Source organism: Opisthocomus hoazin, chromosome 18, assembly GCF_030867145.1.
Source record: "Opisthocomus hoazin isolate bOpiHoa1 chromosome 18, bOpiHoa1.hap1, whole genome shotgun sequence".
NCBI classification, from domain to species: domain Eukaryota; kingdom Metazoa; phylum Chordata; class Aves; order Opisthocomiformes; family Opisthocomidae; genus Opisthocomus; species Opisthocomus hoazin.
The window spans coordinates 8,591,455-8,614,760 of NC_134431.1; the positions used below are offsets into that span (position 1 = coordinate 8,591,455).

At 48.1% G+C, this 23,306-nt stretch overlaps 1 protein-coding gene across 1 annotated transcript in view; it reads left to right on the top strand.

Annotated features, from left to right (window-relative positions):
- The first annotated feature begins 1,755 nt into the window (after nucleotides 1-1,755).
- Nucleotides 1,756-23,306, top strand: part of RIMS4 (regulating synaptic membrane exocytosis 4) — a 59,226-nt gene continuing 37,675 nt past the window's right edge. The window contains exon 1 of the mRNA XM_075438722.1: nucleotides 1,756-2,041. Coding sequence (XP_075294837.1) covers nucleotides 1,945-2,041 — 97 coding nt within the window. The 5' untranslated portion in view covers nucleotides 1,756-1,944. The remainder of the gene's footprint in view (nucleotides 2,042-23,306) is intronic.

The window sequence follows — 23,306 nt, forward strand, 5'->3', positions numbered from 1 at the left end:
CTTCAGTTCTTGCCTGGACTGTGTTGTAGGTGAGTCTGCCTCAGACCTGTTCCTGAACTGGTGTTTGGCTTTCCTTGGTTGACCTCAGAGCTGGTGTGTTGATAGGACCTGTTTCTATCACCACCCTGTCCTACCTCCTGTGGTGTGGGGCTCTGCCTCGTTGGTGGGGCTGCTCCTGGCTCCCCCTCTGGGAGCAACCCTGCTCTCGCTGCTTCCTGATGCTGGCAGCCACAAGTATGCTACAGCTCTGGTAGGACTTGCAGTAGATGGAAGACTCTTAATGGATTGATTTAGTAACTGTTTCAGAGAAGAGTACAGGTCATATCATGGGCTATGATTCTTACATTGCTTGCTGTGCATGGAAATAAAAACAAGAGCAGTATTTGTAAGTATGAGGTCTCTATCTCTACTACAGCCTTAGAGCTCAAGAAGGGTTGAGCTGAGTGCTGGGAATGACCAACCCCAGCATGTCCAGTCTGGCTGTCCTTTGGTTGTCTGCAGCTGAGCTCCAGCACTGGAGGAGGGAAACTTTTTTGCTCCATGCTGTTGCTCTGCAGCACTCAGCACATAGTAGTTTTAGCTGCACTTTTCCTCATGGAGATGTTGGACTCCAGTCTGCATTTCTGGAACAGCACAAACTGGCTGGTCTCTTCATGTGTTCAGTGGCATGGCATTTGGTTATCATGATGGGTGGGCAGATCGAGTGAACGAGGAACATCTTCCTTTGTGCCCTGAGGGAACAGCATCCTTGCTGGGGCGACCAAGCTTCTACCAGAAAACACGCTCAATCTCATCCCCATCCTAGATTTAGTTGCACTGAATAAACCAGGACACGCTGGGTTTCCTTCCCTGAGGCGGGACGGGGTGATCCATGAGATCTGTGCCACGCTGGAGCAAGGGGTGTGCAGCACCGGCAGGCAGCCGGTATTTCCCAGCCAGTAACTCTCTGTAGGGCTTGCCAGAAGAGGAATACAAGAACTTTGTGAAGAACCCAAGATTCCTTGGTCCATGTGGCACCCCAGGCTCCCACCAGCACCTCTCCACCAGTGTGCTGCAGAACTGGTCTGAATGCCAGGTGGGAACAGGCAGCAGCCTTCCGGTTCAGTTTAACCCCACCAGTCGACCAAGGAAAACCTCTTGCTGTATGTGCTTTCTGTCTGGGAGCTCGCATAGTTCCAGGTGGTGGCTTTTGGTCTTTTTGGGCTTGGTTTTCTTTTCGGTGCCTGAGGAAAGCCGGCTGTGCTGCTGACGGTCGGCGATGACCCTTGGGATGGGGGGGAGGAAAGGGCAGAAGGTTTGATGCAGAGAACTAAGCGCTGTCCTGTCCTGGCTGGGAACAGCCTCCTCGGGGAGGCCGAGGGCCCTCTGCCGCGGGCGATGGCCGAAGCACCCCCAGACGCGGCAGGGCTGGGTCTCCCTTCAGGTGTCTGAGGAGCCCCCGGCCCCGCGGCCGCTCCCGCCACGGCTGCTGGGGGGGTGGGCAGCCGGGCTGCTCCCGGAATGGCACCAGCGCCGCTCGGGAACGAACCTCCGGGCGGTCTCCGGAGCATTTTTTGGCGGGGGGGGCGTGCGAGGCGCCGCCGGGCCCGGTGCAGGGCGGGGGAAGGCCGGCCCCGCCGCCCCCTCACGAACATGGCGGCGGGGGCGCGCAGCCCCCGGCCCGGCCCGTCCCGGGCGGCGATTGGCGGCGGCGCCGCCGGGAGCGAGGCGGGGCGGGGCGGCGGGGCGGCGCCCAGAGGGCCGGGCGGCAGCAGGTGGCTCCGCTCCGCACCGCACCGCGCTCCCGCCTCGCCTCTCGCCCCGCGCCGCCGCCTCACCGCGGCCCCCGCCGCAGCCAAGACGCCGCGGGCCGTGCTCCGAGTGAAGAATGGGGCGGCGAAGCTGGCCAAGCCCCCGGCGGCGGCGGCGGCGGGCGAGGCCCCCGGCGGCGCCCCCGGGCTCTTCATGGAGCGGTCGCAGAGCCGCCTCAGCCTCTCCGCCTCCTTCGAGGCGCTGGCCATCTACTTCCCCTGCATGAACAGCTTCGACGAGGAGGACGCGGGTAGGGGGCGGCGGGGGGGCTGCGGCGGCTGAGGGGGGGGGAGTTCGTTCGTGACCGTGAGCGCGTCCCCGGGCTGCGGGCGGGCGGGCGGAGGGAGGGGGCGGCTTCTGCCTCAGCCCCCCTGGGTGCGGGCGAGAGGGCGTCCGGCCTGCCGGGCGCTGGCGCGCACGGGACTCGCGGGCCGGTTGCCCTGAGGGGCCGCTGGCACCGCGCCCCGCGCTGCGCGCCCGGAGGAGAGCGAAAGCGGTTCCGAAGTCCCTCATGAAGCCTGTCGGAGCGGGTGCGGCGATTGCTGCCCGCTTCCTACAGACCTTTCTGCCCTCGAAGAGTTGGCGGTGGTCGTGAAATAAGACCAAGCTTCGGGCAGAGGGCTGTTGGTAGGGAAAAGTGGGAGAGGAATGGGGTTGAATGGGGAGAGAAGGGTGCTGGGCACCGGGAGCAGCGGCGTGGGGAGGGAGGACGTGCGAGGGAGCGGGTGGGGAGCGGTCTGTGAGTGCTTTGCCCCTTCCCAGCGGCTCGCCCATGGACGAGGGGTGTTCTTCACAGCACACGCTGTACCGGAGTCTGAGCCTGCGAGTGAAGCCTCTGCGCGGCGGGCGATGGAAGTTGGTAGCTGAGGCGTGTTTGAACGCTGGCTGTCATGGTTGCATCCCTCAAAATGCCGGCGTGCGCCTTTGTCTCGCGGCTCATCCCAAGGCGTGCAGATGCCGGCAGGAATGCGCGGGCGAAGCAGCCCGCTGGCTGCTGCACCTGTAACGGCGGTGTTTGTAAGGGAGCTGACGTAAAACGAATTCATCATCTGTGTGATTAACCCGGGATGGTCATCAGCATCATGCAGGGGTGTCAGGCAGAAGATTGTATCCTCCAACGGATGTATCTTTTTAAATTTTATTCTCAAATTTTTGCTGATGATTTATTTGCGCTTCATATTTGGTTTGAATGCCGGGGAGCGTATGTAGCGATCAGGGGAGCTTTGGGAAGTCTCAGTGCTTTTGCTTCAGAAATGATTGATAGTGAGACATGGTTGAGTATGAGAACCCGACACAATGCCTTGAACAGCGTTTCGTTCCCTGGTGCCCGACCCTTCCTGCTCCGAGCAGGCTGATGGCTTAAGTGAATGCTTCCTCTTCCAGCACCTAGAAAAATGGTTTTGCACTGAATTGTATTTATTCACACTTAGCTGAATGCTCACGCATGCATGTTAATAGGCTGCTCTTAATACAGCACAAGTACTTGTCTCTGAATTAAATAAATCTACAGTGAAGACCTCGTTCTCCAGCAGCTTATTAGTGGATCTCAGCTGCCTGAGTTACTCCCATTAGTAAAGCCGCCCGGGGTAGCATTCAGTATGGTGGAGATGTTGCAGTATTGCTCCTGGATTTTGTGCCTGTGAGTGTGTATCCAGACACGTATGAGCAAACAGCAAGAATGAATGTGTGCTGCTTTGTATTTTTTTGTGTTAAAACTACAAGCCTATAATTTTCTCAAGAAAATAGATGTCACGAAAGAGAAATGGTAAAAGAAATGCTGGAATTGTGCCAAGCAAGGTTCTGTATTATTCATAACCATGCATGGTCCTGAAATTGAGAGATTCTGACCAGTTTGGGTTGCAGTGTGATTTCTGTCAAAAAAATAAATCCTGATAGCTCATTCGGGAAGATGAATACTGCGCTTGGCAAGATGTTCTCCATAGGAGATGGCAGAAAGAAAAGAAATTGATCCCATGAGCATTGACAAAGTAAACAATCTTATTTCAGACAGGCACATCATCCATTTTGTTTGAAGCTGAGAACCACATCTGTAAGAGGATAGTCATCCTACAAAAAAAGGAGAGGAGCTGATAAATGGCCAAGCTTGAAGGAAACTTGATGTTTTCCTCTGAAAAGGGAAAACAGCTTAATGAGAGGTCAAATCTACGAACAAAAAGGGTTCTTGAGGTGTTTCATTTAAGTTGCTGCAGGTGGTTCACATTAAAGGAGTGTAAAAGGAAACTTGCAGGAGTACCTATGCTGAGAGCCATGGCGATGTGGAAGCATAGCCAGCCGCATCTGGCCTTTGCTAATGATGCCTCTGGGTTCCAGTATTTCCCATTTTTAGTCTTGAAAAATGGCTCTGCTTTTGAAAAATGTATTTCCTTTTCTGCCACAGCCCTTTTGTTCCTCTTTGCTGTCCACCTTCTGGACGTTAGGTGAGGAGGCTTGCACAACTCTTCTGCCTGCCCCACCACCAGTGTGTCTGGGCTGGGTCCTCAGCGGTGAAGCGGATGCTGATGATACCCGCTTGTATCTTGGTGCGCGGAAGCAGGCGGCCAGCGCAAGCAGGAGAGCAGCAGGACTTGGAGCAAGAAACTGGATCACTATTGAATGCTTCCAGAGCATGAGGATGGTTGAGATTCAGATGCATCCTGCAGCAAGCAAGGCCGCACGCCTGTCTCTCCAAAGAGGTGGATGTGGACTTGCGCTCCCATGTCGCAATAGCCTTTTCATTCCTCAGCTGTGTGTACAAAGACGATGCTCTGAGCAAACACTGAGCTCTGTTCACCAGTAAGCTGCAGTGGGGCTTTGAAATAACAGAAATTACTCTCTGTACTCAATAGTGTAAGGATTCTGGGTTAATAACTCTTTTGATCTCGGCATGGTAATGTTGCTGTCCTTCCTGCTGGCTGAGTGCCGCTGTCTTCGCTCCATTGAGGTCCCCAGCAATGTCAGTGAAGTTAAGGGTTTTGAAACTGTGGTTGTTATCATCACAGTTGTTGCTTTAACTTATGCAAATGTCTGTCCTGGGCTCTGATAATTTCTCAGTTATGGAGCAGTAGGTGAAGAAGAGGTAAAAATAATAAATGCGCTCTTTTTGTGCTTGTTTCTAGAAGTATGAGCCTTAAATCGGTGCCTGTTTCTAAGAGTTTGAACACCAACCTTAGCTGTCCTGAGGATCTGCCATACTCTGTCGGCTGCAATCAGCCGTTCAGTATGCTGGGTTCGTGTGATGCCATGTCGGAAGGGACCAAACTGCCAAGTGCATGGGATTAAAAATAGGATGCTGAGGACTCATGATGACTGCGGGGACCTGCTTTGTAACCAGCTTGTGAGTCCTGGGTGCAGTGTGCAATTAAAACTGCAGGATTATGGAATGAGGATGAATAAAATACACCCTTGACAGCAACCTTAGCGCAGCCCTGCCCAGTCCAGGGTGAGGCACATTAAGGGTAATGGGGATTTGTTTGCTGGCATGGAGGAGAAACCAGCTTGCTCCATGTGTAGGGCACGGAGTTTGGAATACTGGCTAAAGCAGAATGGAAAGTGAGGTTTTGGTAGAGAGCAACAGCAACTGACTTGTAGCTGCACATGCAAAACCCAGCGAGCTTTGGGCAGGAGAGAGGAGTTGGTTTTGGTAGCAGGGACAGTCAACATAACACTGGTGGACCTGCTGGGAGTCAGGAAGCCAGAAGTAGTCCTCAGCTCTGCAGAAGTGAGAGCTTCCAGGTGAGGACCCACAGTACTACAGAGGACAAGGACTACGCCTAAAGAAACAAAGGTAGGGAAATGCTGAAAATTGCCAAAGGAGATGGGGTTTCTGTAGCCCCCTGTGCCTAAATGGCAGGATCCAGGAGCACTTCACAGGCCTGGGAACGTGCTCCAGCTGTGCTGTGGCTGAAGTGGGTGAGCTCCTTTCCCCTTCCTCATACATCCTCGTTTCCTCGGGAAGGACACCCACTTGTGCTGGCCAAGGGCATCCGAGGCGTGCCTGCACAGGGCTGCGGATTTGGGTGTTTGGGAGACTGTAGCCATGGGTCATACTGCAAAGACAGCCACCTTGAAGTCCAGATACAACTTGACCATCTGTACAAGGGGAAATGTGTTTCTTATAGGGGTCTTGTACCCATGACGGTGTGGAGAGCAGGGAGGCTTTGGTCAGGAAGCAGGGGGAGGTACAGAATAGCTGTGAGGGATGTGTAAGGGTCCTGCGGGTCAGGACCCCGGCACGGGGACTGTCCAGCTTGGCAGACCTCTGCCCTGGCTACAAGATGGCAGAATCAAATCGTGTCTCAGCCAGCTGGAACCAAGTGTTTGGCAGAGAGAAAATGGTTTCCAAAGTCAAAATGTCTCCTAGATACTGACGGGAAGCCTTCCTTGTGTCAGCTGTTCGTTCAGAAAAGAGTTGTTAGAGATGAAATTCAGCCTAGGCTGCTGCTTTCGCACACTATCAAGTACTGGCAGATGCACTGTGTTACGATCAATTGCTTTGAAGAGAGGCTATGTGAAACAGTAATTTAATAGATTGATGAAACCATCTAAAACGTTGGGATGGAAGAATGTGCTGGGGACGTGTAGTTTAGTTTAGAATACTCTTGTCTGGTTTTATCTATTGAACTTCTTTATTATTTTAAGGATTGAACTTCTCTATAATTTTAAGTGCTAAAGCATCACAAAATTATTCAATAGAGAGGACCCCTAAGTGTGTTTTCATGTTGCCATAGATGTTTCTCAATTGCAACCCTGTATTGGATTGGGGTACATATGATTTTTAAGCAAAATGATGATTCAAGTCTTTTAACTAGTCCATATGTATTTTTTTTAAGTGTATATGTATCAAGCATGTTAAGTCCTTTTGGTGTTTAGTCTGATTTTGCTTGATCCAAAGTTACCTTTGAAGTTTCGTAAGCCTCTAAGCAGTTTTGTTAGCTGTTTGTGAGGTAGGTAACCACGTTCACATGGCAAACGTAGAGGGGACAAAGGCAATTATTCACACAGCTGGAATGTTAAACTTCTTCTTACTAATCTTTTGCAAGTGAAGTGATAGTTCATCCCTGTAACCCTGCAAAGACACAAACTCTAGGGTGCATCTGGCAATGCATTGTCCCAGGGATGCCGCAGGACAAATCTGAATCTGTCTTGAAATACACAAGTGCGTAGGGAGTTCGCCTGTGGCCTCATCCCTGCTGTGCACCTTGCCAGCTCCCTTGGCTGGTGCAGGAGGCAGCAAAAGCCCTGGCTTTTCCCTCTTCTTGCTCAGAAAGGGGTGTATCCTTGGCCACGGGTTATCCTAGAGATTGTAAGAAATGCTGCTGTCCCTGCTGGGCGCATTCTAGCTCTAGGTAAGCAGATGTTCGGTTTATAAATGGATTAAAATTAAGAATGCTTTTAGAAGGGCTGCTGTCAAATCAGACTTTCATCAGAGGAAAGTGCATGAAGGTGCCGCGAATAATATCTCTGAAGGTTGGTGATCTGACACCTGGTCCTGAGTTAACCCACATCATAAATGCAACGATGGACTCTTACACAGCGGATGCGCCTAGTCGGTGCAGAGCTGAGCAAGCCGTGCTGTTCCTCGCATCCGCTGTGCGCTGAAGGCAGCTGTCTGCTCTCTGGAGCTGTTGCCTGCAGATGTGATCTGTGGATTATGATTACAGAGGATGGGTATTGGTCTCACACAGCCACAGCAGAACACAGAGGAGAGCAGGAGCCCTGCGAGTGAGTCAGCGCTAGGAACAAGTGATTTGAAACCTTGTCCTCGTTTGTGTTGCTCTTGGTGCTGCGGTCACACACGAGAGCTGTAGTCCTCGGCCGAGTTCACGCTGTGCCTGTAGAATTGCAAAGCGAAGTGGCAGTCTCCGTCCCAAAGAGCTTACGGTCGGTGGCAGAACTCAGCTGATGGGTACGGTTAGGCAGATGGGGGGGCGAAGGGAAGGGTGGGGTGCTATCGGCAGTGCTCGGCGTGGCGGGCAGCCTTCCTGGGCACCAGCTCCCACGGGGTGCCCAGCAGCGTGGTCCAGCACGGCCCAGCCCGGAGCATCCGTCCGTGCCTCGTGCAGGTGCTGGGTGTAGGCTGAGGAGTTGTTTTAAATGCTGTAGGATGGGGGAGAAGAGAGGCAGCGGCTAGTCCAGGGGTCTCGAGCACTGTGCCACGACGTGCTGCATAGACGTTTCCGTGGTGGCCATCCGGGTGTGGGTTTACAGGGCAGAGGGGACGCGGGTGAGGCTGTGGGTCTCCTCATGGTGGCACGGTGCTGGCCCCTTGGCACTGCTCATCGCAGCTCACGCGTGACACCGTGGGAAAGCACAATTATTTCCTCCTTCCATCGAAGGTGACTGCCTCTGGCCTGGCGTACGTTATCGGTGTTGGGAGGATGGTGTTACGTTCCAGGCACATGTGCAGGAGTTGTAGAGGGCTGGTTATACGTGACCCCTGCCAGCCACAGGGAAAGGAGATCTCTCTCTTATTTTGCTGTCAATTTACTTCCAAATAGAAGAGTCTGTCCCTGGAAAGCTTTATGTACAGGAGAGGCTGTTTCCTTACTGCTTCTATTTTATGTGAAGTTAATTTTAATGCAACATTTATTAATTCAAAAGCACTCTATTCTCCAGGCTAAAAAAATTATCTTTGCTCTGTCAGATCCTTACATCCGGACAAGTTGTGAAATGCTGTAACTACTTTGCTTCAACATGTCTGTTTGACAGAATGTGTGTATCTGCTTTGTGTAGGGAAGAATTAAGTTTGATTGGAATAGTTGTTTTGAGGAATAATTTATCTGTGCAATTATTTTCTGAAGCACTATCTGCTCATATTTGAGTGCCTTCAGTTAGATTAGAAATGTGAACATTTTAATTTAGGAAACGGTCTGCAAGTTGCTAATGTTTTTTAGTGGGGCAGTGAGACCTGGCTCACGCAGGCTTCTCAGCCCTGCCATCTTCTCCCTTCCCCACAGACATCTGTTGTGAAGCATCGTTAACATATCTGCATAAGGATTTCTGGTCTTCTGCAGAACTGTTCAATGCAATTTGAATATCCATCTAGCCAAATGATATTCCTTTGAGGTTTGGTTTTATTTTCTGGGAGAGGGTGTGAAAGCCATGCTATACTGTATGGGAACACGTGTCGTGATAGAGATCCTGCAGCGCAAATGATGCCTCGGTGGATGCCATTGCTTTAATCGTCTGCTGATGACATGCATGAATTAGGCCCGCTCTGATTTCACTGTCAAACTAGGCTTGCCCTGGGATCTGTATTTAAGTTGTATCTCTGGCTTTGCTTTTGGAAAGCAGCATGCATGTAAAGGCTGGGAAGCCCTGGTACAGCCTCACTTCGTGTAGGAATACAACAAAGCTCAGCAGCTCTATCTTGTAACCAAATCCACAGTTCAATCACTGTGGCGGATAGCGTTTCAGCTTCATGCCGTTAGAGTGTTGTGTCACCTCGGTCCAACATACAAAGAACTCATACAGCCTTACAGAAGCCAGTCTAAAATGTTTTGAGTGCTCAACAATTTGAAGTGTACAGCGTGTACAGAGGTAAATGCCCCGTTTTTCTCAAAACTGTTTTATGACTGAAAGGAGCTCGGGCTAACGTCTGCGTGTCCTTGTTCTTAGAAATGTAGGCATCTAAGGGGTCCCGAGGAGTCACTTGTGTCTGGTTGCCAACTAACTAGCATCTTCCTGTTGGAGTTTCTAGTTCGAAAGACAGTTTACCCTAAAACTTAGTTTAAATTAAGCAGATCACTGTTGTCTTGCTCTCAGCAGCGTGGGAAACAATCAGTGGCTGCTCCTTGTAGAGCAGCTCTTCCCATGGCAAAGCTGTTCTTCCCAGTGCCGATAATTCCAAGCCAGGAGACAACCACGTGCATGACCATTGCTGCCTGGCATCCCTCCCCCTCCTAATGCAGGCTTTTGCTTTTGGGACCAAAGAAGCCTGATGGAATTTTTTGCATAGAGCAGTTTCGGCCCTTGTGTTGGCCTTGTTGCTGGACGTGGGGTTTTGCAGGAGGAACAGTGTGAACAGTGCTCTGGCTGCTGGCTCCTAGCAGGGAGGAATAACTGTCTCCCACACTTTATGTGGAGTATTCCTATAAGTACAGACAGTGCTTTACGAGAGCGTCCCCACTCCGGACTCGCATTCAGGCTATGATCCGTGCCACTTCCCAGGTCATTCTCTGCAGGACTGCTGCCTGGCTACTCATTCCCTTTCTGACATTTGTGCATTTAATTTTTTCAGTGTTCTGAAGTTACTACTTTTTACATGTCCCTGTATTGAATTTCCCTGTATTGATTTGGAGGAGTGAGCTGTTTTATCCCATCGATATTGCTCTGAATTCTGTATCTGTTGTTTAGCAAGACCTGTGCTGCTCTGATGTTTGTGGGATTGGGAGGTGGGGTGGAGGGCTGCGATAAGGTGCTTTGTCTTCTGGGTTCCAGGAATACTGCACTGTTTCGTGGGCGATTTTGGCATCTGGAGGAGATCCTCCGTAACAGAGGATCCGTGGGTGAAGTGCAGCATGCTTGAAGACCTTTGCTTTCAGTGCATCTGGAGTGGCCTGGTTTTTTCAGGCGCCTTCTCATGGCCTCATTTTGCAATGCTCGGTTCAAGGGACTGTTGAGGTGTCATTCACAGTTAGTAGCTAGAAGGAAGATAATTGTGGTTAATGGTACTTCACGTGGGTGACATCTGATTTAAGAGGTTATGGTCTCCCTCCCTGTGGCACACGTGGTTGTGTCCCTTTGTGGAGCTGACCACCCTCGTGGGTGCAGGAGCTCGGATTTCCTGGGGTCAGACCTGCAGAATGACCCAGCTCGGCGAGGAAACGGCAGCGTTGCCAGCGGGCAGGAGTGTGTGGGCGCAGCCTGCCCCTCGCCCAGCTCCACGGCCTGGGTGGGTGAGGCTGACACAGTTCCCCGGGGGTGACAGTTTCCCCGTGGTGTGGGAGTTTCACCAGCTGCCCACCAGCAGTGTGCGTATTTGCAGTTAGCAGGGAATGTATCCCGCCACGTGGATGGAAAACATGTTAATTGTGTTGCAGCCAAGATGTCTAAGAAGATTAAGATATTTTTTGTTGGAAATCCAGCTCCCTGTTTAGCACTTCTCAGCATCCTGAAAGGATTGTGTGGGTGGGTGGTTTTTTTCTTTTATTTTTACTATTTACCTTTCTTGTTTTTGATGCATGACATCACTGCACTAGTGACAAGTTAGGAAAATTTGATTCAGGATTTTAAGGTTGCTGCTTTATATCCGTATTTGGGGTTTAATCACATTGTCAGGAAAATAAATGAGAAGGCTCTTCCTCTTTTTCTAATGCCTGTTAGGCTTCCAGCTGCTGTAGGTGGTTCGTTTCTGGATGGCAATATAATGACATATCGGACCCAGTGGCTTTCTTTGTCCCTATGTTCAGTTCATGCTGCTGTCCCTGTGGCTGAAGCCCTGGGGAAGTGCTGTGGAAATCTCACTGGTGGCCCCTGGGATTAGAGCAATTGTTCTGCAGCTGTTCTGCAGCGGTTCTGCAGAGCCCTTTCACCTTCATGGTAGTTTTAATTAAATTCACGGTAAAGATAGGTAGTCATCCAGACTGACTTTTGAGGCTTGTCAGTATTCTGATTTTCCCCAGTCCCCCCAAAAGCAGAAGGAATTGCTGTCGCAACCTGGTGTTACATTTCGATGGTGATTTTGGTACCTTTGTCATAAAACCTCACATTTTTGTGTGGGTTGATCCCTGTACATCTGCCTTTATGAATCACATAGTCCGTAGTTGCATCCCCTCCAGGTCTGGGGTTTTTGTTTCAGTGTAAATAAACAGGAAAAGGTTAGGTAGTATTACCTGATGTGCCTTGAGATAAAGCCAAGCTTTCTGCAATGAGCATAGTTATGACAAGAGCCTGTGCTTGTTTTAAATATTAAATATGCAAAGTTGCACATTTTCAAAAATACCTGGGAGTTTTGGTCTCCAGTATTTGTTGGAAGTGAATGGATTTGGGACTGTACCTGCCTTCAGCAGTGCAGAAAATCACCCCGCAGCCCTGCAAGCGTGGGGCTGAGACTGTGCCGCTCTGGTGGTGCAAAGCCAGCTGGAGCAGAGGAGCAGGCTCTCCCTTGGGTTCTGCAATGCAAATGCATTGATGAAGGAACATTGAAGACGCTGGTCTGGAAAGCAGGGCGAAATCAGGCATGCAGGCCAGCGCTCAGCCTGGCAGACAGTGCATATTAAATCAGGGTGATTTATGGAACTGTTTCTGTTAAAAGCTTCCTCGCGCACTTTAGACGGCGGAGCTGCCAGATTGGTCAAAATCCAATACCCAGACAGTTTGAATTGGCTGCCGGCTGCAGTAATAACCGTGGCGAAACTCTAACAGCCGTTTCGTGCAGGCTTTGCAGGCTGCCACATCGTTGCTGCTTCGCAAAAAACAGACAGTGTCAAAATGTTACGCGGTATGAGGACATTTCCATGGTAACGTTAGCATCCCATGACACCCGTTCTTGTACTGCGGTGTCAGTGCATGCTGTCGTCGTTGCACTTTCTTCCTCCATCTGGGGCCATCCATCCTGATCGTATGGATTTTTGCAGTGACTGCTTCTAGTTATGGGGCTGGTGGTGGAAGAGATGCTCTCTCTGGGCTCTTGGGTGTCTTAAATAAGGCAAGTATTCCTTCTTTTAACATAGCAATTCTCACATAATTCAGCTTAAAAACACCTGGTTTTGCTTTCTGCCGCACTAAAAAAGCAGCTTTCCCTGTCTGATCAGACAGCTCACTGCAGTAGCTGTTTGGTACCTGGCATCAGAGGCACCCGCACTCCTATTGTACAGCTCGGCTTCAGGCGGCTCCGAGATTGCTCCAGTCCTGTCTCGGGTCCGATCCTTTCAGCCCATAGAATGCTTCACCCTGATTCCATCTGCAGCCTGACAGCCGTCTGCTCCCTTTTCCCCTTCCCTCGCGGGAGCCGGCAGTGGCTCCGGACGCGCTGACCGTGGGGCTGGTTTTGGGCAGCAGCCTGAGGACGCTGGATATAGTTTCATCCATGGCTAGCTCCTGGTTTCATTTGTGTCTCGACTCATGGTTTTGGCCTGCTTATAAATATTTTAATTCCTGCTGCTACCTCTGCAGCAACAGTGTCCCGCTAGGATGTTCAGTGTTTCTCCTGTGTTTTTTTTTTTCCATTTTCGGTATGTATTTCCACCAGGTGATGTTTTCCAAAATTAGCATCATGGGTTTTTTTTTCACTATGCAGGCAACACTTGTTTATTGGCTCCTTTCCCTTGACTTAGAGGAAGCTGTCCTCAATATTTTATTGATAAACTAGAGGTTTGGCAAGAAATAATAAAGGTGAAGATGTTTCCCGTATGGCAGCCCATGGCCCTTCCGCCGTTGCACATTTTTCACTTCTGCTGGGTACTGTGTAAGAGCAGTAGAGAGGTCTTGGTTTAGTTACTGTGCATGTGTAGGTTCTGAAAACTGCTTGGGTAGACACAGTCATTTAACTCACAATTTGCCTACCCAATATGCATCAGTGATAGATGTGCGAACTAGGTGTGTGGGAGCACAGCAAGGCTATATCTCACACAAGGGTGCTGTGGCATAAAGGGATCATGTATGGCTGAAAACCAGTGCTTGTGATTTTTGACATCTAGTTTGAAGTACTTCATTTAAAGGGACTCAGAGGGTAAATATGAGGCTGGAGAAAGTTCAGGTTGAGGATGGGAAGGAGCAGAACTTGACTTTCAATCTTATTTGTTCCTCAGGACCCACTTCTGGACTATTCCACAGTAGTAATTATCAGCTCTCCCATTTTGCACAGGGCTCTGCTTTGAGCCATGCCAGAGTCCCAAGTTATCGTTCTATAAACTTATTTTTCATGTGTTTCCACTGAATTCCTAGCAGCTTCTGCCTAATGACCAGAGTAGGTCTGTTCCTGCACCCTGTCTGCTCTTTCTCTGCAGAAACACTCTCGCTGCTCCTGGATGGGAGGCAGCTACTACGTCCTAAACGCAGTTTTTTCCCAAGACCCAACCCAAGCCAAGTGCCTTTAAACCTGGCATCGTGTCGGCATTATTTCACTATTTTTCTATTTCTGTCTCAGTGCTGCCTGGCTTACCTACTAGAGAGCTCTATGAAATATTGCATGGTTGGTTGAGGCAAAATTTGGCTTGCTGCTCTAGGAATAATAGCAGGCAAATTATCCACAGTCCATTTTAGTTGGTGAATTTGACTCTCTGTTTTCACAGTCTGTTCACTGCAGCCATCTGCTGCAGAGAGACAGCAAGCTTGTGGGACAGATTGACTGTGAAAATCGGGAAGTCTTATTTCAGGCCATAATTTTCTTTAATTTCCTGAAATCTATAAAGCTGTTTGTTTCCTAAAACACCATGTCCCTAGAGCCCTGAGACTGGATTTCCAAAGATCACCTGTACAGGGTATTAGTATTAACTGCATGGAAAAATTTTTGGGGAGTGAATCCTGAAGGCCTGACAACATGATGACCTGAAAATGTTTCACTGATCAAAATATTCATTAATGATTTCCCAGGCTCCTGCCAGTTTTTGTAAGAAAGTGCTTTTATGTATGAGTTGACCAATACAAAAGTATTCTTCAAGTGTCAGTAATGCAGATTAAAGCAGAGTTTGGCCTCTGATATTCAGTAAATCATTTGGAAACTGGATTTTGCCTGCGCTAATACTGAACAACTACGTTGGGAAAGATTTGCAGCCTTTTATTTCAGTTCGTAAGGGTGGGGGGAAAGCTTAACAACTTGATATGAGTACATCTTACAAGGTTCAGGCATTATAAAAGATTTAGTGACCTGCTCTCTTAAGCTTTTATAGTCTTCAGATTTGAGAGGAAATTGCAGTCGAAAGTGAACATTTTAAAACTTGCTGTTCTAAGTGGTCTAATAGTCGACCTGTTTTTCCCCTTGATATTCCTGTGCTTATCTCTTCAGAGCTGCCGGTCTTCAGTCCACTAAGGCTGCAGTACGGAAAAGGGGAAAGAGTTGCGAAACTAGGACAGACTTGGATTATATTTAACAATGTTCTGTTTCGACTTGACAATCAGCTATCGAACACCTACAAGTTTGCAACTGTGATTCACTCGGAAGCTGACATAAGTGATGTCACATTGTATTTATAGCTACAGAATTGTAACTGCTTTTAGCAATGAGATTCATTAACAGCCTCTACAAACACACTGACAATCGGTTGGAAACTTGAAAATATTAGGTGTACATAAAAATGGATTATACCATAAAGGAAGCTCCCTTTGCTGCCAAATGTGTTTACGGCAAGTTCTTGCAGGTGTTATGCATAATGATTCCTCTTTATCACTTTCAGTAGGTCTTGCTGATAGCAAAACGTGTTTGAGGACTGATCCACACTCTAAATTAATTAGGAGCTGCTGAACTAATGGGGCTACACAATGCGAGTGTATTTGGGAGCTGTTACAGCCAGAGTTACCAGCCTTTTTTTGGCAAGTGGAAGCTGTCCAGCTAATTCCTGTGGAGGGCTGATGTTTTGGGAGGCGTTTGATCCTTCACTTGACTTAGTTGAACACTTTGGCTTCAACGGGAAGTGCTGCCGGGACAGACCATGCCTAGACAGCGCTCTCCAAGCCGTACTAAGAGCATGGAGTTCAGCTTCTCTTTGAGCTTTGTGCACTTTCCTCGGTGCGGGCTGCTAGCCACCTCCGGGATCGGTGCAGAGGAGGTGGAAGTGTTTGTTGCTTCTTACCATCTTCTTTGAAGATGTGGAGTTAGTAGCTAATGGTGGTGGCATGTAACTGGTCATCACCAGTCCTTTGGGTGAAGGAGTTGGTTACTCTTCCAGGCTCTTGGTAAAGTCATCTCTGCATTACGTACGTGTGGTTTTAAGGTTTGCATCACTGGCATGATAGGTCAAGACATTGTCGTAGAAGTGAAATGAAAACTGAGATTCAAGAGAGGAAGTGTTCGGGGTGGTGTTGGCTCAGTGTTGAGTGTAGTATAGTCAGGCTTGTCGCTGGCAGTAAATCTGTGGACCTGTACATTTGGGCTGAGATTTCTAATGCTCTGGGTACCTCTGGGAGCTAGTCCGTTGCTCCTCATAGCAGTCAGTCATCCACTTCCCTCAGTTCCTTCTTTCCCTTCGCTCATCACATTGCCTCTTCTCTTCCGTTTGGCCATGAATAATTCAATAATGTTTAAGTTTTCAGCAGATGTCTGCTCTGTCTCATTCATCTATCACCTGGTTTTGGCATCTGTCACTTGGATGTGACTTTGCGTTTGCTGACCTGTGGCTCTTAGGCTGGCCTCGCGTGCTGACTTCCGGAGATGTAGAGTCTCCTGACACCAGCAGGAATGGTTGCCTCGGGATGCAGCAAAACTGCAAATCACAGTCCTGTGAAAACAGTCCTGTCCAGCAAGGGGGAAAAATTCCTTATTCTGAGAAGACTGAAATCCTAGGCGTTTTCCCCCTTTCTCATTGTCCTTTTTTACAAGGTTAGAAACCTTGTTTTCCAATGCACCACCAAATGCTCATTCGCCCTTCCTGCTCTGGACTTACAAGTAGCTGTCCAGATAATTAAGCACCCTTGATCATCTTCCATTAACACTTTGCTATTGCAGCATTTAAAATACAAGCGATTCACTGGGCATGTACAGCAGCAAGTGACGAAACCAACCACCTCTGGCTCAACATGTCTGTGTTGAAGCAGCCTATGACAGTGAAGGAGTGTAATTAGCAAGACATGTAGAATGGGATTTGAAAAAAGATGTGAAAATAAGCAGAAGGATTTGAAAAGGATTAGGAGAGTAAATGACAGACCAGTAGTTAAATGGTGCATGATTAATGACTGTAGAAGTAAAAGGTTGACTAAATATTGTGACTATGTAATGGCTGCCCCAAAGTAATAGAAAATGCTTTGATCGGAAGTATCCAGAAGTGGATTTATATTGACACACATGCCGACTCTGGGTTGAGACGTGTTTCTTAGACTTGGCTTAGATCAAGGTGAGCATCCCCCAAGATGCTTTCCTGTTTGACTTGATGATCTGAGATTCATCTTCTGTCTTCAATATTAATGATCAACATCAAAATATCAGGTACCCTGCTGAAATGCTGTGAGAGAATTTGAGCCTTGGTGCAGGTAGGAGTATCAAAACTACCTGGAGGCACGTAGGCTGTTGGTGGCTCTTTGGTGTTGAAAGAAATTGCATCTGTATTTGAACTGTTTTTCTTGGTGCTACAAAACTGGTTTGTGTACGCCAAGAGAACCTGAAGAAGGTGCAACTTCCACGGTGCTTAGAGGAGTAAGTAGGAGCTGCTCTCAGTAACGTGGAGTTGCTGGGTGTCACTCTTTGTCTTAAAACTGACTTTGTCACTTCTTTTATATAATGTCGGGACTGGATTTTGTATCTGTTTTTTTGTCACTGCATCTTAAATTCTAATTTTCAGGGAGGTACTGAACTCATCCGTGTGTTTAGCAAATACACCACTGAGGACTTCGAGCAAACTCTGAATTTTCTCTGTTCTGTTGTATTTGTGTGTCTCTGCTGTTTTAGGATCAGTGCTTGCATTGTCCTAGCCATGTTTTCTTTTCAGACTGGGCATACAGCTGTTCTCAGATCTGCTCTCTTGTGCCTTAGAGGAAACCAAGTTGTGTGTTAGTGTGGTTTGAAGTTTAAGATTTGTCTCAAACTGTTACAAGCCAACAGAAATGAAAGTGCCGTCCTGATACTGAGAGGCTTTGGCCAAAGATTTGTGGTTGACATGATTTTTCCATTAGAAGCATTGAAGCAAAGCTGCAGGACAGGGATATTTTCTTGTTTCTTTAGCAGGAACGCACTCAGCTTCTGTTTCGCTGTACGGTGAGCGATTTCCCACCAGCTTCTTTGGGGCTTTCATATTGTGATGGAAGAGAAAAGAAAAACTTTCAAGTGGGTAAATCTGACTGTAAAATCACAGAAACTGGAATAATGTGTGAGTGGGAAGGGAACTGATTTAGGACTTTAAACTGTTTTTGACTCATTTTTGTAAGGCTGCATGTCAATTGGCGCTTGTCCCTGCCTTTTAAGGACTGTTGCAGGCATAGCTGAACTAATTACACCTCTCCTTCACAGACACCCTCACTGGGGCTCTGCCGGCTCCTGTCATCATCCTCAGCCTGTTTGGATGTGCAGGCCAGTGTGGGCGTAGCTGGTGCATCTCTCCTCACCGGTCACTTGGCTCTTGCTTCTTGTGGCAGATACAAGGCTGAACTGTAATGGGTGTTCCTTTGGCAGGGGCACTGATTCAATCTTTCTTCTGTCTGTGGGGGCTCATTTTCATGAATCTTTGGGAATATGCTACCTCTGAAAACCCACCTCTCTGTCCAGTTCAAAGGCTCAGCAGCTCAGCAGTTAGGGAAGGTGGATAAAGAGGAGAGACAAGTCTTGTTTCCAGAGGCAGCTCTGTTGGAAAGAATGTCTTTGCGGAGAGGGAAACCGCTGCTTGTGGGTTGTGCGCTTACAGTGATTTGCAAAGGTATTTAGGCACCTAAAGAGCCCCCAGAGCTTTAAAGAGAGCTTCTTGAGCCAATTCCTCCTGATCTGGTATCTGTCCACTTTGTCAAAAGGCTGAACACCTTCACGAATTTGGCCTTTAGCTGCCAGTGAAGAGAGGCTGGGGGATGCCATGTTGTGTGCAGGCAGCCAGCGCACCCCCTCCTGCAGGGCACGGGGGGCTGTGGGCAGACCGAGCCCCCCTCACTCACCATGATGGGAGCCCTGCAAAGTCTCCTGGAGGCTGTGGACCTCAGGAAGCTGCAGAGTCAGAGGCCTGGAGTGTGACGTGTGGATAATCTGAAGCTGCGGTAAATAATTAGCTCTCAATAAAATGTCTGCAGTGACTTTCATCTTGTCAGTGAAGTCTTTGTTAGAGGTATCTATTAGTAGTCTGTTAAGCTTCAAAGATAAAACCATCTATAAGAAATGTATCGGTAGGAAGCACATTCTGTCACTGTGGGACAAATGACTGTATGAGAAATGGATTTGTATTATATACCGCTATATAACTAGGATCTTTGAGTATAGTTCTGTGTTTGTTGGACGCAAATGTGGAAGAAAAAGGGTCTTATTTAGTGCAACTGCTGTTTTATTTATAATGCTTTCAATAGGAAAATCTTGACATTGTAGTATAACAGCCTGTGCGGTTGCTTTTGATTTGAGCAGGTTGGATTTAGAAGAGTTCAGTTCTCTCCTGGATACATATGCCCGTGCTGCTTTGCAATGGGAGTTAATGGGAATAGCCAGCTGTGAAAGGAGAAGAGTAGATCCCAATCACTGGATTGTACATTAGAAATTTCAGCTGGCTCTTAGGCAGGAGTAGTCATATAAATTGAGTTTGGATGGAAAAGAGATCAGTAAATAGGTTACTGCCATCTGCCCGTCATCTGCTGGGCACCAGGGGTTAATCAGCAAGTGGTGTCTGTAAGACCAGTGAGAGTCCTCCAGTGAGACTTGTGAATTATTACCAGTTTTATCTTCCTATGTCCTGGATTGCTTACAGAGGAGGTCAAGCAGTGGTAGAGGTGGGCTTTTGCTCCCCTTTTTGAGAATGTTCACTCTTGACCTGGCATGTTCTAGGAAGCAGACAGCATAAAGTCAGAGGAAGCTGACGCAGGTCTGCCATGTCAGGAAGAGGAGCTCCAGCCTCCTGGTTGGGGAGCTGAAACCAAGAGTTAAGGCTACACTCGGAAAGTGGAGAAATGCCGCAGCACTGCCTTTGCGAGTGCAGGGTGATAGAGCTGTGCAGCCTCTTGGTGCTAGCCCAGCGTGGTCCTCTGCTTAGTGCTGCACGGGTGGATCACCTCTTGGCTCCAGTGGAGTGAAGGTGGGGAAATGGTCATGTAAAAGTGTCCAGAGTCATTGCAAAGGGATAGTACTTCACTGAGCAGATAGCTGCCATTGCTTGTTGTGTTTTGATGAAGAGACGAGACGGTGTTTCCTCTTTCAGCTTTCCACTGGACTGGCAGTTGATGGTGTGTCAGTAAAAGTGTTCCGAGGGAAAGGTGGCCCTGTGTTCAGTAGCTCTCAGCTTACAGAATTTAGTTTTGTCTCTGACCGCTACATTGCTTTGAGTTCAATCATTCATCTCCCTCCAGCTGCTTTATTGTCATTTGATCTATTAATGAGCTGGCTGGGACAGCTGTCCTAATGCTTTGTCACAGCAGCGTGAAACCAAGGGTTGCACTGAGCATGGATTGCAAACGCTTGTGGATACTGTGTGAGCAGCACACCATTTCCCTGTAGCTGGCCCCGGAGGGACAGCGTGGTCAGTAGGTCGGGTGTGCAAGAGCTGGCACTGCCAAACTCTGACCTCGTTTTGTCCATCAGTATCCCTTCCCAACACTCATCCGCTCTCAGTCTCTCCCTGGGTGTAGAAGAACTTCAGCACATGCTTTCCTTTTCTCAGAAGTGGATTGTGATGGTTAATTAGACAAGATTTGTAGAGCAGCATACAAAACCTGCCAAGGTCACTGTCCTCGCTGGTATTACTAGAGCTGGAGGAGGACTGCCAGAAGGTATTGATTACTTGGTAAAAATAAACCCTTCAAACTTCTTTTTGTCTTTATTCATTATGGCTTTTTATCTCTGTATCCTGCAAACATTTCAGAGGGTGGATTTGTTTGCTGGAAGATCAAAACAAAATGTTGACAACTACTGGTGCCAGTTTGTAGCCTCCTGCGTGGGCGCCATCAGAGGAATTTGTGCAGTGCTCTGGAAAGTCTTTTGAGCTTTAAATACACTGTTGTTTGACTGGAACTGTTGTTTGACCAAAGAGTCCAAGTGGCCGGGTAGGGATGGAACATTGAGTATCGAAAATGAGAGAATCTCTCTGGGGCTTGTGAAACTGTGTTGTGTATAGAAGCTTGTGTATACTTCCTAAAGCTGATGTTTTGATTTGTTTGGTGAAGTTTGGTTAGTTGAGTACAAGCTGGGTCTTGCAGTGTATAGTGGGTGCTATTGAGAGAAGTGTGGCTGACTGTTGGGAAGGGCTTGTTGCCTTCTGTGTGTTCTAGTTCATCTCACAGTGATGGTTTACAGCTTCTCTTATACCTCACTGTGGAAAACAGTGTCACACTTTGAATTCATTAAGCAGCTGTGCAAACGAGGTGGGGACTGTTGAAAAGGAAAACTGTTTGATACAACAGTAAAATACAGGGGGGAAAAGTCACATATCTGTAGCAGAAAATCCATGGAAAAAGACAAATATTGCATAACATTCAGAAGGGCTAAGTCGTGCTTGGTGAAGTGAAGTTTCTAAGGAGAATAGATACAACAGGAAGACACTTTGAGCAGAGATACGGCTTACAGCATACTGGAAGGAGGTACTACTCCTTCATGGATCCAGAGGACTAAAATCTAGTAGTGACTTCAAAATCAAGTGTGGCCTAATGGTTTACTCTGATTGAAATGTGCAGTTAGAGCAGAAGCAAAACATAACATCTTTCTCCAAATTAGGCCAAGGACAAAGCACAGATCACCAAACATCTGCACGTGTTATGACCTAGAAATTGCTTCAGCAGAGAGACTAAAGCCAGGCTTCGGTGTAGACTGCAAAGTGCTTTCTGTGCCTGTGTCACTCACAAATGGATTTCATTTGGTTATCACAAGTCCCCTTCATGTTCATTTCCAACCATTAAGCTTCTTCTAATGGATATTTGGGTAAATGGGAAGTTTTTAAGCAAATACTGCTGACTGCACTTACTGGGAGTCATCCAGCAGCCTAAGCAGCGACCTGTCATGGGGTGAAGGGCACATCTTGTCAGAGCCACCCATTAGTCTTGGAGGTCCTGTGCTGGCCTGGACTGCCAGCCTGCTTGCTCAGGAGCAGATTACCTTCTGGGTGTGCTGACCAGTGTTAGTCTTTGGTAATCTTGAATAAGTACTGCCTGCTTTTCTTTTAAAACTCAGGACAATTCATGAGCAAAGGAAGGGCAAGAACCGTCAGCAGATGCTATAAACTCGTTCCTCCAGTGCTAGTTGCTTAGATTTCTTTTAGGAGTAACTCAGATGGGAACAAGTCTTCTAACTGCTTGCTGCATCAAGTATGGGTGAAACAGGTTTAATAAAAATAAAGCCAGGCAAATGGTGCAATTAATGTGTAGCTGTGTAGGTATGTTACCAGTGAATGGGAGGATTAGTGTCAGTGTTGAGAAGTGGCAAAGGGATTTCTGTTATTGAAATGTGTTATAACCCATTAGTAACTTAGAGACGAAGGAGGAGCTGTGGACATGGGACAGGAAAGACCTGACCGTACAATTTTAATGTTTTTTTTCAATGGAGCTGTTTGTATGTAGTTACCTGCTTAAGGAGGCCACTGAATGTTAGTTTTAATGCTGCTGCTGCTAGGCAGGTTCTCGTGTGGGCATTACAGCATCATCCCTGATGGTCCAGGCACGTGTTAGACATGAGCACATGGAGTGAGAGGGGAGGAGCAGATGCTCTACAGAGGGACAGGGCCTGCCCTGGTGGACTGGGCGCAGGTGGAGCAGGGAGGCTGCAGAGGACATCCAGTAAAGCTATTGCAAAAGCTATAGAGCGAAGCTTGGAAGCACCTTGGGACGTGAATGGGAGGCTACTGCTGTCTGAGGACTGTGCTCTCACTTCTCCGTGTTGTGGCAAAATGGAAGGAATAAGAGGTTTTAATGTCTGCAAAAGCGTCTAGAGAAAGTCAGTGAGATGGCAAGAGAGTCCGACGCCATGGAGGGAACTCGTGATGAGGGAGATGAGTGCTGGGACAGGGCTTCACTGACCTCCTGATCACCAGCAGTACAGGTTTACCACCATCCTTGTGTAATGCACAGCTAAACGGGAGATGGTGAAACCTGAAAGCAGAAGCATGGCTCCTTCCCAGAGAGCCCCACTTCTGCCAGCCGTGAGTTTGGCCCCTTTTATGAGTGCCCACCTCGTAACCCAGTGAGTAGTAGCTGCCCACGTTTATTGAGATGCTTCTTCAGGATGCTGTCCCAGCCTCCACTGACTCGTGGCTTAGGGTCTTCCTCTGCTCCTTACTTCTTTTTCTCATTAATTTTGTCCAGTTGCTTTATGAACCCTTGATAATGTCCAGCAACACCACAGAATCCTGCGGCGAGGAGACACCTGCTCCTTGGTAGGGAGCAGTGTCCACTGCCCCTCTCGCCTCGTTAGGATGTCTCCTGAATTGTTGGCTGATGAGTTCTTGGCTGTGGCTTGCCACAGAGCTGTGGTGGGGCAGACCCTAATTTTAGCACATTATGCTGGTTTAATGACAGTAATAGAAAGTCAATTTATAGGCAAGAACAAATTGCCTTTTTGTGTGGGGAGGAGGATAATTCCTCCCATGTGTTACATTATTAAATTTGTAATCTTCATTTCTAATGCTTTTCAAAAGTGAATATTAACAGTATCTAAAATACAGATCTTAAATTTATGAGCTGCATTTTTTTCCCCAAACTCCTCATGTTCTATAATTTGTCTTTAAAAGTGAACTTCAGCAAGAGTTTTTTTTTAACTTCAT